Source organism: Crocuta crocuta, unplaced genomic scaffold (genome assembly GCF_008692635.1).
Source record: "Crocuta crocuta isolate KB4526 unplaced genomic scaffold, BGI_CrCroc_1.0 scaffold143, whole genome shotgun sequence".
Lineage (NCBI taxonomy): Eukaryota > Metazoa > Chordata > Mammalia > Carnivora > Hyaenidae > Crocuta > Crocuta crocuta.
Window position 1 is genome coordinate 2,044,651 of NW_027529175.1, and position 14,699 is coordinate 2,059,349.

Here is a 14,699-nt window from a genome sequence, read left to right on the forward strand (position 1 = left end):
GCGACGTGGAAGGGTTACTGAGAAGGCTGATGCGGGGGTCGTAGCCGCCACTTAAAGGACGCTCCGGGGCGCCTTCCCTGGGGAAGTCTGCACCAGAATCACTTGGGATGCTAATTTAAAATGCTGGGTCCAGGGCCCCACCCTTCGCCCGAATCTGTGTCTGCTGGGACAGGAATCTGCATTTGAAGGAGCACCCCATCTCTGTGATTCCAAAGTCCACTAAAGTTTGAGAAGCGACGATTGTCTGTGTAGGGACTTCCGATCCTGGGAGCAGGACCTTACTTCATCCCTGCGTGTGCATATCCCCAGCCACTGGGTACACGCGGGAGATTTTCTGCTGCTGAGGTGGGGGAGGGGTGTCAGGAGAGGGGATGCGAGGCGCCTTCCCAGAGGGAGAATAGGGCGAGGCTGGTAGAGGGACAGGGTCAGAATGAGGCCACTATGGCCCTTCGCCTGGTTGGTTGGGGCCAAGTCTAGACTTAGGGGCCACTGTAGCAGGGCTGGGCTGCTGCTTGTTTCCTAGGCCACAAAGGTCCCTGGGGCCTGTGTGGAAAGCAGGTTTGGCCCTGTTTTGGGGCCTGAGAACATGAGGTTCAGGACACAGGAGGAGTGCCACCTATTGTGAGGTTTTAAGTGCACTGAGGTCTGCTTTCAGTTTGAGATCTATGCATTTCTTTTTTTTAAATGTTTTTATTTTTGAGAGAGAAAGAGACAGCAGGGGCAGGGGAGGGTCAGAGAGGGAGGGAGACACAGAATCTGAAACAGGCTCCAGGCTCTTAGCTAGCTGTCAGCACAGAGCCTGACGCGGGGCTCGAACCCACAAACCGTGAGATCATGACCTGAGCCGAAGTCGGGCCCTCAACTGACTGAGCCACCCAGGCGCCCTGAGATCTTTGCATTCTAAGAACCATCTGTGTAGTTCATGGATTTGGGAAAGAATATAAGACATCTGTGAATGACCTGTCTTGAAAAGTTCATTTTCTTCTTAAAAATGCCATTTCTCTCGTTTTCCTGGGTGTGTTCTGAGGCTCCCATCTCTGTGGCTGTCACTGTTGGGTTATAAATAGATTCGGCACATCAGGTAAGGCCAGGCTCTCCCCTCCTGCTTTGGAACCTCATAGGCACAGACCCTTTTCTTTGTTTTGAAGGCAATGCTTTGTTCCAGGTGTGAGGAGGAGACAGGCTGCTGGGACAGGGTACACATCTCTCAGGTCTTCTTCAAGATTACCAAGTAACAGTCATCCATAACAATAATTCTGCCTTACATTTGCATAGTGCTTACAAAGCACTTTGACATAATCCTATTTAATCTTGCATAGCGTTCTTTAAGGTATTATCCCCACTTCCCAGATGAGGAAAGCTGAGGCTCAAAACTGAGGATGCTTCCTCAAGGTCACCTAGCTAGGCCTTAGAACTCTTACTTTATCACTGGCAACTAGTGATGTCAATCGCTGTGACCTGAGTGATGGGCCTAGTTCTTTATCATCTCTTATAATTAAAAGTCCATCTTATAAAAACACTGATTAAAAATATTCTTGGGTTGTCCAGCTGGCTCAGTCAGTGGAACACGTAACTGTTGATAGTGGGATCTTGAGTTCAAGCTCCACAGTGGACATAGAGCTTCCTTAACAATAAATTTTAAAAATAAATTAAAAAAATAAAATTGTGGATGCCTGGGTGGCTCAGTTGGTTAAGCTTCCGACTTCAGCTTGGGCCATGGTCTCTCGTTTTGTGGGTTAGAGCTCTGCGTTGGTCTCTGTGCTGACAGCTCAGAGCCTGGAGCCTGCTTGGGATTCTGTGTCTCCTCCTCTCTCTGCCCTTCCCATGCTCATGCTCTGTCTCTCAATAATAAATAAATGTCAAAAAAATTTTTTTAAAGACTAAAAATTGAGGGGTGCCTGGGTGGCTCAGTCGGTTAGGCGTCCGACTTCGGCTCAAGTCATGATCTCACGGTTTGGGTTCGAGCCCCGCATCGGCCTCTGTGCTGACAGCCAGCTCAGAGACTGGAGACTGTTTCAGATTCTGTGCCTCCCTCTCTCTCTGACCCTCCGCTGCTCGCTCGCTCGCTCTCTCTCTCTCTCTCTCTCTCGGAAATAAAACATCTAAAAAAATAAAATATTTTTAAAAAAAGAATAAAAATTCAAAAATATATTCTTAATTGCTTAGGCCAGGTAAAACCTGGAATTTATTGTTCCTTGTATTTCAGTATGGCTGTTTTTTTACCTCTTTCCTTTTCCTACCTCCATTGATCCCCATGATCCCACCCAGCACTGGTCACAGTTATTTCTGAACAGAATGAAGAGTCAGGATTTTAGAGGAGAAGAATAGAGAGGCCATCTGGCCCACCCAGCCCACCAAAGCTTGACTTTCTTACTTCCCATTTGGTTTTAAACCAAAGCTTGGTACAGAAGGCAGTTGTAATAATTCAGGTTAGAAGCCATGACCAAATTCTGTTTGTTGAAACCTCCACCTTTTTAACACACCGGGTGTGTCTATTTTTATTGGACCAACAGGCAGCTTTTTGGCTGACTGTGGTCTAGGAGTCCATGCATGACTGGTTTATTTTCAACATAATCATATTTGATTTCTCCTTTTCACTTCAGAATCCAGAGTTCAAAGTTGTCTCCCTCAATTTGAAAGCCCATTATGAACTTGTCATGATTTTATCTCGTACTTCCCTGATTAGACTCCCTGTCACTTTGATTTCCTTCTAACCTTGTCACATTTCTTTCATCTTTTTTTTTTTCTTCTCAATTTGCCCTTTCTTGGATATCTATATGCATAAGTTTTGGGCTGAGACAATTAGGTTGGATCCGGTCTCCCCTAATTGATTAGCTTTGTTTTGAACTGGAACAAGTTTTTCTTCTTCTGCTCCACCCCTCTCCTTCTTCCCAGAAAACCTGCCTTCAATCTTTGCTTATTCAGGGATAGAGTTCTCTTGAAATGGTTGCTCTGAAAAAGGTCCTGAAAAGACAGCTCCAATCCCTCTCTATCCAGTAAACCTGAAGGGAATCAGTTTGCAAACCCAGCATTTTTCATTCAGTATTCACATTTTCCTTCAGCTTGCTCCTGTAGAGGCCCTTGAGATCTAGAAATGAATCAGACATAGTCCCTGCCCTCAGTGAGCTCACAATAATAGCAGATGCCTGCTCTGTGCCAGGAACCCTACAGGACACTTTGAGATGTTATCTCTAGGGGCGCCTGGCTGTGTCAGTTGATGGAGCATTGATCTCGGGGTTGTAAGTTCAAACCCTGTATTGGGTGTAGAGATTACTTAAAAATAAAAGTCTTCCCAAAAAAAGTTACTTTAAGTCTTCACCAAAGTGTCTGCTTTATCCTTAGTTACGGTGGAGTCCACTCTGGCTGGGAGAGGTTCAGGAACATGGCTGAAATCACACATCATAGCAAGTGGGTGGCAGAGCTGGGGTTCAGCCTTATTCTGGGTTGCTGTGGAGAAGCATAGCTGGAGGGGACAGGACAGGAGAACACAAAAGTTCTTGGCCTGAAGAATCCTAAAATATCCTTTCCTAAAATATTACTGAGATATCAGGAACTCCATTCCCCCCTGAAGCCTGTCTCCTGCAGATGCCAAATCCCACAGCCTATTCTGAATTAATCCTGGGACCACATCAGGCCCCAGAATTTGTGAACATCTTGGGACGCCCAAACACGGGTGAGGTCATGCTACCGTGTCTAAAGGAGAGCAGTGGGACTGGGTCAAACAACAGGTTATAATGGAAGGCAGAGTGGGCTCTTGAAATCGATGGAATAGATCAGGCCTCTGAGAGAGAGGAGTCAGTCCCGGGAGGCCCACTGCTCGCCTCCTGGGATTGAGTTACCCTCTTGTGTGGTGTCTCATCACAGATTCTGTGTCTGCAGATAAAGAAAAAGGAAAGGAAAAGCTGGAGGAAGACGAGGCTGCAGCAGCCAGCACCATGGCCGTCTCAGCCTCCCTCATGCCGCCCATCTGGGACAAGACCATCCCGTACGATGGCGAGTCTTTCCACCTGGAGTACATGGACCTGGATGAGTTCCTGCTGGAGAACGGCATCCCCGCCAGCCCCACCCACCTGGCCCAGAACCTGCTGCTGCCTGTGGCCGAGCTAGAAGGGAAGGAGTCAGCCAGCTCTTCCACAGCATCCCCGCCATCCTCCTCCACTGCTGTCTTTCAGCCCTCTGAAACCGCGTCCAGCACAGGTTGGTGCCTGGCCACCTGGCCCACCCCACAAAGCCCAGTTCCCACGGAGGCTGCTCGAGTCCACGCACCTAGTGAGGCCTTTCTCTCAGAGGACGTCCTAGGGGGCTTGCAGTGTGGAGAGATCCTCTGCTCCCCATCCTTCAGCACAGTCCCCCGAGGCTGGGGATAAAAATAGCAGCCCCTCAGCGCAGTTGCTGCCTCTCTGTTGGTTGGTGTGCTGCAGATGGTTAGGGCAGTGGAGTGAGCCCTTCCAGGCTGAGGCTGTGCAAGACAGAAACCCCATTCTGCATTTCCGCAGCACTGCTCTTTGCCTCTGCGCGTGCACTTTGCCACGGCTTATTGGGAAGCTCAGGCAGTAGTAATGGCAGAGGTAATAGTAGTAACAGCAACAGCAACTAACGTTTATTTACCATTGACTCTGTACCAGGCATTAACACATGATCCTCACAAGAACCTTATGAGATTGATACTCTAAAGCCTGTTTTTAGGTAAAGAAGCCAAGGAATTAACTAACTTGCCCAAGGTCACACAGCTGGTAGGTAGTGGAAGCAAACACTTCAAGCCAGAATGCCTGACCCCATAGCCATGTACTGCTTAGGCACTGGCGTAAGGAAGGTATTCCTGCTGCCAGGACAAAAGTCATCTTCAGGACTCTTCCTTCATCATTTTGTCCTTTTTCTGTTTTACCTCTGGGGATGGGTGGGTGGGGTTGGTTGGTTGGGTTTCATGATGCTTGGACGTGAGCCCTTGACAAGAGACCTGGTCTCTGTCTGACAAGAGACATCTCTGTCTCACGGAGCCCTACAAAGGCATACAGACCAATGGCTCCCAGGAAAGAGCCCAGGAGCCAGCCGGAATCCAGGGGACCCACACCCAAGGAAGTCTCATGCTCCAGATTTATTTATTTATTTATTTTACTTATTTACAAATACAAAAGAGACCCCTGTAATGAACTTCCATGTAACCGTCATTTAGCTTTCATAATTCTTAACTCATAATCAATCTTTTTTATTTTAATTTTTTAATGTTTATTTATTTTTTGAGAGAGACAGAGCATGAGCTGGTGAGGGGCAGAGAGAGAGACAGGGAGTCACAGAATCCGAAGTAGGCTCCAGGCTCTGAGCCATCAGCACAGAACCTGATGTGGGGCTCGAACACACAAACCATGAGATCATTACCTGAGCTGAAGTCGGATGCTTAACCAACTGAGCCACCCAGGCGCCCCAATCTTGTTTTCTATAACCGCTTCCATTCTCTCACTTGATGATTTAATTGTTTTTAAGTTCATTTATTTATGAGAGATAGAGACAGCATGAACAGGGGAGGAACAGAAAGAGAGGGAGTCACAGAATCTGAAGCAGGCTCCAGGCTCCGAGCTGTCAGCACAGAGCTTGACGCGGGGCCTGAACTCACAAACCGTAAGATCATAACCTGAGCTGAAGTCGGATGCTTAACTGACTTAGCAACCCAGGTGACCTTTACCTGATGATTTAAAATCAAAGCCTAGATACTATATTATTTCATCTGTAAATATTTCAATATGTATGTAAAATGTAAAGGTTCTTTTAAAAAACATAACAGGGGTGCCTGAGTGGCTCGGTTGGTTGAGCCACTCAACCAAGTTGGACTCGGTTGGTCCAACTTCGGCTCAGGTCATGATCTCACGGTTCATGGGTTCGAGCCCCACGTTGGGCTCTGTGCTGATAGCTAGCTCAGAGCCTGGAGCCTGTTTCTGTATCTCCCTCTCTCTCTGACCCTCCCCTGTTCATGCTGTCTCTCTCTCAAGGGGGAAAAAAACATAACAAAAATACCAATTTTCCATATGAAATTCACCATAGATCTATCAGCATTCAGATTTCCAAAAAGTTGTCTCATAAATGTCACTATTTTGCAGTTTGTTTGAATCAGGATCTAAATAAGACCCACACATTCATGTAGTTATATCTCTTAAATTTTCTATAATCTACAAGGTTCCCTGTCCTTTTTTTCTTTGCAGTTTATTTGTTGAAGAAACTCAGTCATTGGTCCCATAGAGTTTTGCACATGCTAGATTTCTCTGACTGTATCCCTGCAGCACCATTTAATGTGTTCCTCTGCTCCTTGCTTTTCTCCTGTAAAATTAGACCTAGAAGCTTTAGCCGATTCCAGCTGAATTCTTGCCTAAAGGCAGCTTGTTTTTGTGCTCCTCAGGTTGTCCTGGAAGTCTGGATCCATGGGTGGGGAGGGAGCAGATCTGGAAATAAGCCCACATTTTATACTGTAGGCAACCTAGGTAGCATGGCATTTGCCTTTGTTTTTAAGTTATCCTTCTTAGCGAAATATGGTGTACAGACGTGCCTATATCACAGTTCGGTGAGTCTTCACAAAGTTAACCCACCCGTGTAATCACCACACAGATCGGGTTATAGAGTACTGGTGGTGTCCAGGAAATGTCTCGTGACCCCATTCAGTCATTACTATCCAGAGGTAATCACTGTCCCTGTTTCCATCACCAAAGATGCATGGAATTGTGTATTATACATGGTATTATACATTAATTGTGTATGTATGTATATTATATATTATGTTTGTTTTTACCTATTATAAGTCAGTTACATTTATGTTTTGGTATTTATTAGGTGCCTAGAGGTAGCTCGATAATACACATAAAAATTATGTGGGCATCAGAATCTTTTTTTAAGTTTTCTTTATTTTGAGAGAGAGAGAGCATGAGCAGGGGAGAGGAAGACAGAGGGAGAAAGAGAAACCCAGGCAGGCTCTGCACTGTCAGCACAGAGCCCAGAGCAGGGCTCAAACTCACCAACTGTGAGATCATGACCTAAGTCGAAATTAGGAGTTGGATGCTTTACTGACTGAGCCACCCAAGCACCCCAGAATTTTTTAAAGTTTATTATTTTTTGAGAGAGAGGTTCTCAAATAGGCTACATGCTGTCATCACGGCGCCCATCATGGGACTCAAACTCACAAACTGTGAGATCATGACCTGAGCTGAAATCAAGAGTCTGTTGCTTGCTCGACTAAGTCACCCAGGTGCCCCCAGGATCTCTTCACACTAACAAAATATATTTACAAAACATACTTGGGGAATACTTCCGTGGCAGAAGAAAACCGCAATACAGATAAAGTAAGATTGATATTGAAGAATTGTACACATGGTAGAAATGAAAGTAGCATTTCCTCTTCTAATTTTTCAGTTCCTTCTGTTAAAAGACATATGTATGCTCTGTCTCACTTCTTTTCTCAGATTTGTGAGAATCGTGCCTATGGCAGTTTGTTCATTTTCATTGCTTGGATGATATTCTGTTGTATGGTCACACCATAGCTTATCCGTTCTGAGGCTGATGGACATTGGAGGTATTCTAGTTTTAGGTTATGCACAGCACTGCCGTGAACATTTATGTGCATGCCTTTTGGTAAATACATCTGTGCATCTCTTGGGAGCGTTTACCTGGGGGGTACGGCTGGGTCCTCAGACAAGTACACATTCAGCTCTTGTAGATGCTTCCAAATACCGTACCCAGCTGCGGTAGCCATGTCTTCTCCTCCCAGCAGGGAGTGGGAGTCCTAGTTGTTAGTCTTTGGCACCTTGGCTCTTCATTTTGCAGGTGTAGAATTTGGCAGCTGCACTATTCCCAGGGACATTGGTCCCTGGTCATTTCACCCTTCTAATGTTCAGCCCTCTTTGTAATTAACCCCCTCTAAAAGGACCCAATGAGGTTACGTACACGATTTGGTGAAAACCTATCATGTCACACCTCTGCTCAGAACCCTCCAGTGGCTTCTCCCATCTCAGGGTAAAAGTCAGAATCACTGGCACTATTGACATTTGGACCAGATAATTTTTGTTGTTGGGAGAGGAGGAAGGACTGTCCTGTGCATTATAGATGTTTAGCAGCATCCTTGGCTTCTACCCACTGGATGTCAGTAGAACAAACACCACCCCCCCCCCTCCTTTACGTGGACAGAATCATCCCTGTTGAAAACTATTACTATATTGGGATTAAAAGCCCTATATTTTATGTTCTGGACGTGTCATGTTCGTCTTTCCTCTTACCCTCTCGCTTCAGCCACATTTGCTTCCTTTCTGTTTCTTGAACATACCAGTGCTTGCCTGTGCACATCCTGGTACACTTGATGTTCATTCTTTCTGAAATGTTCTCCTCCCAAATAGCCACATGGCATCCAACACTTTTATAGATATTTTTAATTTATCTTGTGTAATGTCAGCCTTCCCCCGCTAGCATAACATTCCACGAAGGCAAGGATTTTTACTTGTTTTGTTCACTGCTTTGTCTTTGCGAGGACGGTACCTGGCATATGGTAAATATTTAACAAATATCTATTGACTGAATATTTTGTGTACTCCTATCAGCATTGAGTGAGCAGGCCAAAGGTATAGTTTTATATATATATATATGCATATAACTTATATCTAATAACACACAACCTTTGAATTCTGAAAGTGCCTTTAATCCAATGTCCACTCTAAAGTGGTAGCCAGAAAGGGCAGAGAACAAGGATTCAGAGTCAGCCAGACCTGGACCCAAATTGTAATTGGGTCACCTGCCCTCTGTGTGACCCTAGGAAAACCAGGTTGTTTCTCTGAGCCTCAGTTTCTTCATCTGTAAGATAAGGTTAACACCTGTCTCCCTTTCAGAGTTGTCCTAAGACTAAATGAGCACAGTGACTGATAGGTCTCAAGGGACTCAAAAATGGAAGCCATTTCATTGTTCAGTCTGTGTCCTTAGCCCATAATAGTTCACAGAGAAATTCAGCTGTTTCTCATTATTTGAGAACTTGAAACCACAGGAAGTTAAGGGGGTATAATGATTTAATGTTTTGCTTAACATTTCTAGGGGAAAAAACAATCGGAAAATCCTGTCTTTTTTGAGAACCTCTGTTTCCTTTTGAGCATTTTGTTCCTAAAGGAAAGAATTCTTTCCATATTTGTGTTGTTGAATTGAATCACTTATGCCAGTCTGGCTTGGGGGTTGATGGTGATGTGGTTTTTCTTCACTCCAAGCGGAAGTGCCTGGTGCAACCTTGAGATTGAAGCAGGTGTCTGGCTCTGTGTGACGTGAGTGAGTCTGTCTGTCCAGTGGGCTGCTTTGGGAACCCCTGCCTCTGTGTCTTTCAGAATCCTCCCTGGAAAAGGAGAGGGAGACACCTAGTCCCATTGACCCCAACTGTGTGGAGGTGGATGTGAACTTCAATCCTGATCCAGCTGACCTGGTCCTCTCCAGTGTCCCCGGTGGGGAACTCTTCAACCCTCGGAAGCACAAGTTTGCAGAGGAGGACCTGAAGCCCCAGCCCATGATCAAAAAGGCCAAGAAAGTCTTTGTCCCCGATGAACAGAAGGTAACCTGATATCTGTTGTAAATGAAGGCACAGTGTTGGTTCAAGAGCCGAGGGGCTATGTTTCCTCCCATTTGACTTTATGTGGAGAACCCCCTCTCCTCGAGGACACTATTTAGAAAGGTGTGAGTTCAGAGCATAGAGCCATATCCTACAGCAGTTGGTAGAAGGAAAGGGAGTCAGGTAGCATTTGGCCCCAGCACGACTCCTTGTAGCTTCTGTCTTTTCTTACCGGCCGCCACTGTGTTGATGTTCCTACTTCCCTGGCTTTAGCCCAGCCTTCAGGCAAGAACTCACTAGGCCACAGGAACTGGGGTTGAACAGGCCCTTGCTTTGAAGGACAAAAGATGGTTGTATGTTGCCATCCCCAGGGAGGAGCAAGCAGCTTTCAAGCTGATGGCTTTTGTAGGAACTCAGAGAGGGGGAGGGAGGGAAGGATTTTGTAATCTTTCCATCCTTTCTTACGAAAAGGTCAAAGAAACGTATTTTATCCAAGGTTTGGAATCAGGCAGACCTGGGTTCAAACTCTACTTTGCCACCTAAACCTAACTGGGTCTCAGTGTCCTCATCTGTAAAATGGGAATAACCATACCTGCCTCTCAGGAGGTTTCTGAGGCTTTAATAACAATGACAATGAAAATGGTAAACATTTGTGTGGACCTTACTATAAGCCAGGGACCCATTATAAGCACCTTGTACATGTTAATTCATTTAATCCTCAGACAACTCAGTGAGGTAGTTACTGTCATTATCCCCCATTGTAAAGATGAAGGACATGAGACATTGAGAGGTTAAGGAACTCAAACGGTTTCACCACTAATAAGAAGCAGAGCCAAGATTTAAACTCAGGAGACCAGACCCAGGGCGCAGGCCCTTAGGCACAACCAAAATGCGTGAGGCAAGGATATAGACAGTGCCTTATGTTGAAGTAGCCCAGAGGAGGCTACTAGTGAACCCCCTTCCCTCCACCATATATCCTACCCAAGGACTTTGTTTCTTATTCCACCTTCCTGGGGAAAGGTTAGGGCCCCTTGGTGTCCTTGACACACGCAGCTTCTTCCCTGGGGTCCAAGCTTTCATCTGGCTGCGCCAGATGAGTTTTATGAGGAACATGGGGTGTGGGGTGCTAGCAGGAGGGGAGAGGTTGGGATGCCCCTCTGGGGAGAGAGGAGAGACCCACAGAGAACACTTCCCCACAGGATGAAAAGTACTGGACAAGACGCAAGAAGAACAATGTAGCGGCCAAACGATCCCGGGATGCACGGCGCCTAAAGGAGAACCAGATCACCATCCGGGCAGCCTTCCTGGAGAAGGAGAACACGGCACTGCGGACGGAGGTGGCTGAGCTGCGCAAGGAAGTGGGCAAGTGCAAGACCATCGTGTCCAAGTATGAGACCAAGTACGGGCCCTTGTAACCCGTGCCCCTGCTTGGGCAGCGCTGCCTGCACCTCAGACCTCTGCCTGGGGCTCCCTGAAACCCCACACATAAGCTTGGAGACTTATGACTCGTCATGGTCGAATGGTGGCACACCTGCTCCAGGAGCGTTCACGTTCAAGCTTCATTATCACACGGCCAGCGCACGTGGCGACTTCTCTGGGGGGCCAGCCTCCTCACCAGTGGGGATGCGAGAGAATCTGCGTAGACGGGTGAATCAGCCTTAGTGTCTATTCTTGGATGTCCCAGTTGAATTGGAAGGGGACCTCTGGGGTACAGATCTCCTTTCACAGGGAGCCCAGGCTTCCTAACTCTCCCCCAGTCTCCAGCCTGGGCCATCGAGCCTGTCTCCACAGAATGAGTCGTACCCTTGTCACCCGATGTCTTCTCAGGTAGCGGAGCGCATTTCCAGGTGGGGTGTGTCTGTCGTCCACCTCACCCTCCCCAGAGAGTTGTTCAGAGAAGCATCTGTTCCCATCCCCCTCAGAGGTAGAAAGACACAGCAGCTCCTCCGTTGTGTCCACATGGGTGCCAGGCCTCAGGAGCAGGGTCTCTGCACAGCCTGGGATGGGGTGTGGGTCTGGGGCCTGCAGCACAAGTGCAGCCAGCTGTTCTTAGCTCCCACACCCCTTTTCTCCTGTGGCTCTGAGGCCCGGAAGCCAGAGAGGAGGCCCCGGTGAAGGTCTCTCTCCACTTTCCATCTGCTTTGGAGGAGGGACTCCCAGGGCGGCTGGTCTTCGAGTCTTGACCACAGTGCAGAGGGGGGCCTTCTCATCTCCTCTTCTCCAGGTCACTCGTGGAGGCCACCTGAAACTTCTTTGTCCCACTACATGGGGCCTCTGAGCCTGCTGTTTCTTTTCACCCAGTGACCATGCTCAGATCTTGGATTTAAAAGGAAAACCACCCCCCTCGCCTGGGAAGCTTAACTTCCTGGAGCCAGGATGCACCTTCCGCATGGTGTTTAGAAAACCGGCCTCCACAGCCCCTTACACTGTGGGTGGAGAGCTGGGGCATGTTTCTCAAGAAGTTCCTGTTTTTTCTTGCTCTGCTCTCCAGTATGGGCCAGGCCAGAGTCCACTTTCCCTAAAAACAGAAGAGGGCTTCCCAGTTCTTGCTTCAGGATCCCTCCCCCGTGCGAGCTGCCTGGAGTGTCAGCCGGCAGGACCTGGTCAGGGATCACCAGGGCACAAGCCCAGCCCTTACACGAAATAGCAGGCTCTTGGGCCGGTCAGTTGGGCTAGGGTCTCTTCTGTCTGCATCGCAGGAGACATGGACCACCCGCACAAGCCTGGCTGTGGTGTGGAGGGGAGGGGTCCTCGCAGCTGTGGCTCTCCTACCTCACAGCTGCTCCTTCCCTTCGTGTCAGCGGACTCAAGTCGTCCTTTTTCTGTACCTGGAAGACTGATTGAGGGAAGCTGTGGAACCCTCTGCTCACTGTGGTCAGCAGGGGTACCTGGAGATGGGTGTATTTATTTGCTCAGGGCGGGCAGCCTGTGGTAAAGAGCGGTCAGAGGTGACAGGCACACTTTGTCGTGCTTACCACTGGCTTTATTTAAAGTGGTGGCTCCAAGTCCAGGCCCTGACCCTGAAAGACTTTTCACAACAGATGTTAAGACCGGGGTAAACCATGCACTGGCCATGGACCACACCCCAGGAGAATGCCACGGCCCTCTGGGGACCTGCATACCTGCCCTTCCAGGGTACTTGACAAGGGTCCCTGAGGCCAAGGGAGGCCGCCCCCTCCCTCTTGATTTTTACTTTGTGGTTCTATAAAAACCGTGTTCACTTTCACTGTATTGTAACCACAACAGGGCCGTTGCATCCGGCATGTCCGTGTCCTGCCCTGGGCAGCTTGCCCACCCGGGCACTCTCTCTCTGGCCTGGCTACCCACCAAGAGGGCAGTTCTCACTTTGTAATTGGTAGAAGAGCCTCCAGCTTAAAGCTCTTCGTTTTCTTTGGCCAGAAAGTATATGGCTCTTGTTTTGTTTTTGTTTTTGTTTTTGTTTTTGTTTTTTAAGGATGGACATTGAGTCTCTGTATGGTGTCCATGTTCGGACCCCAGTGGGTAGAACGATGGCCTGGTGTCTCTCCTCTTTGTCTCACCTTCTGCCTGTTCAGTGCCCTCCCTTTCTTCCCCGCCAGGCAGTGGGTGTCTGGTTCCTTCCCAAAGTGCTTACTTGGAAAGAGTGTGGCCGCTGGCCTCTTTTAGAAGAGCTCCTTTGAGTCGGGAGCCTGGCAGGGACAAGGAGGGGTCCGTGGAGGTTGACATTTTGAGGAAGAGGAGAGCTCAGGTAAAGCATGTCTCCTTCCCAGGCCTAAAAATCGGGTGCTTGGAGCAGGAGAGGCCTGCTGCCTGCTCAGTATCCGTCAGGAGTTGAGAGTCTCCTGGACTCCCTCCTGGACCCTCTCCTGGGGCTGACAGCCAAAGAGTGAGGCTCCTGTGCTCAGACCTTTGCCATCTTCTAAGAAGCACTGGAGGCTAGGGAAGCCAGTATAAGCAGCTTTCCATGGGCTTATGATAGCTTGGAAAGCGCATGCCTTCCTGAACTCCCGTCTTCAGCTTCATGGCAGCCTCACTGCAACCTCAGAACAGACAAATCATGAATGAGCTAGAATGTTGAAAGAATATACATATAATAAGTGTATATCTAGATATAGAAATAAATATATATATATACACATATATATATATTTAGAGAGAGAGCTTTCATGATGGCTAGCACCTTGTGGAGGACCTGGGTAACTCTTACCCTTGGCCAAAGGAAGAGGTTTGCCTGTCCCGGTCCTGAAGTTGAGGAGGGCACTTGGCAGTGACCCTGGACTCTGGGTAAGCATTGCCCTGTGAAGGGGCTGCTGTAGCCCTGGGCAGGCAGCTCATAGAGTCCTCTAGCCTGAGGCGGGGTGGCAGGGGAATCCGCAGGGGAGAGCCCCTTTGTGCTGGGCAGCTCTCCATCCAGGACCCTGGGGGCTCTACTCCAGGTGACACAAAGGGCCGAGAACCCCTGGTTTTTGTGGCAGAGCCCCACCCCAGAGCTCCTTTGACATCTGTTAATTAAGTGCAATAAATTTTTCTAGAAAATGGCAAAGATGACTTCCAGGTGGATATTGCTATCTCATGGTGTTGGGAATGCCAGAACACCACTTGGTTTTATTTTTCTAAGTGCATGTGACAGAGTATGTGGGGCTCTGCGCCCTCCCCTGGGAGCTGGCATTCCAGCGGGCCCCTTGACCCTTTACCTTTGGTGGGGGAAGGAGGCAAGGAGAAAACCCCTTCTTCCCAGCTGGAGAGGGCAGAAGCAGACTGTAGCCCATTGGCCTTATGTGAGTGTGTGCGTGCGAATGCGTCAGTGCTGGTGGGCCGGAGTGATGTGGCAGGGAGGGAAGCCGGGAATGTATCCTTTTCCAAACAAAATTAAATATTTTGAGATGAGAATTGTGGGGCTGTCTCTTCTCTCCTCCCCTCTTCCCATGTTTCCTCTGGGTGTATTTCGGCCTCGGAACCTGAGGGACATCCAGGCACCCCTGTGTCACCAGCTGGGTACTCTCGGCCAGGTCACCCAACCACTCTGTGCCTCAGTTTCCTCATCTGTCAGATGGGAGTAATTCTGCCTGCTTCCCTCACAGTTTATTGAGGAACAACAAATACCAAATAAGAAGGACTTTGAACATGTAAAAGTGCCACACACATACTAGAAGGACAGGGAACTGCT

The 14,699-nt window shown here is 48.2% G+C and overlaps 1 protein-coding gene across 3 annotated transcripts in view; it reads left to right on the forward strand.

Annotated features, from left to right (window-relative positions):
* The window catches only part of TEF (TEF transcription factor, PAR bZIP family member), a 24,863-nt gene extending 10,441 nt beyond the window's left edge, over positions 1–14,422 (forward strand). For all 3 annotated transcript variants that reach the window (XM_077757944.1, XM_077757943.1, XM_077757945.1), the window contains exons 2-4: positions 3,880–4,197; positions 9,336–9,556; positions 10,753–14,422. In XM_077757944.1, coding sequence (XP_077614070.1) covers positions 3,880–4,197; positions 9,336–9,556; positions 10,753–10,968 — 755 coding nt within the window. In that variant the 3' untranslated portion in view covers positions 10,969–14,422. The remainder of the gene's footprint in view (positions 1–3,879; positions 4,198–9,335; positions 9,557–10,752) is intronic.
* The last annotated feature ends 277 nt before the right edge of the window (positions 14,423–14,699 follow it).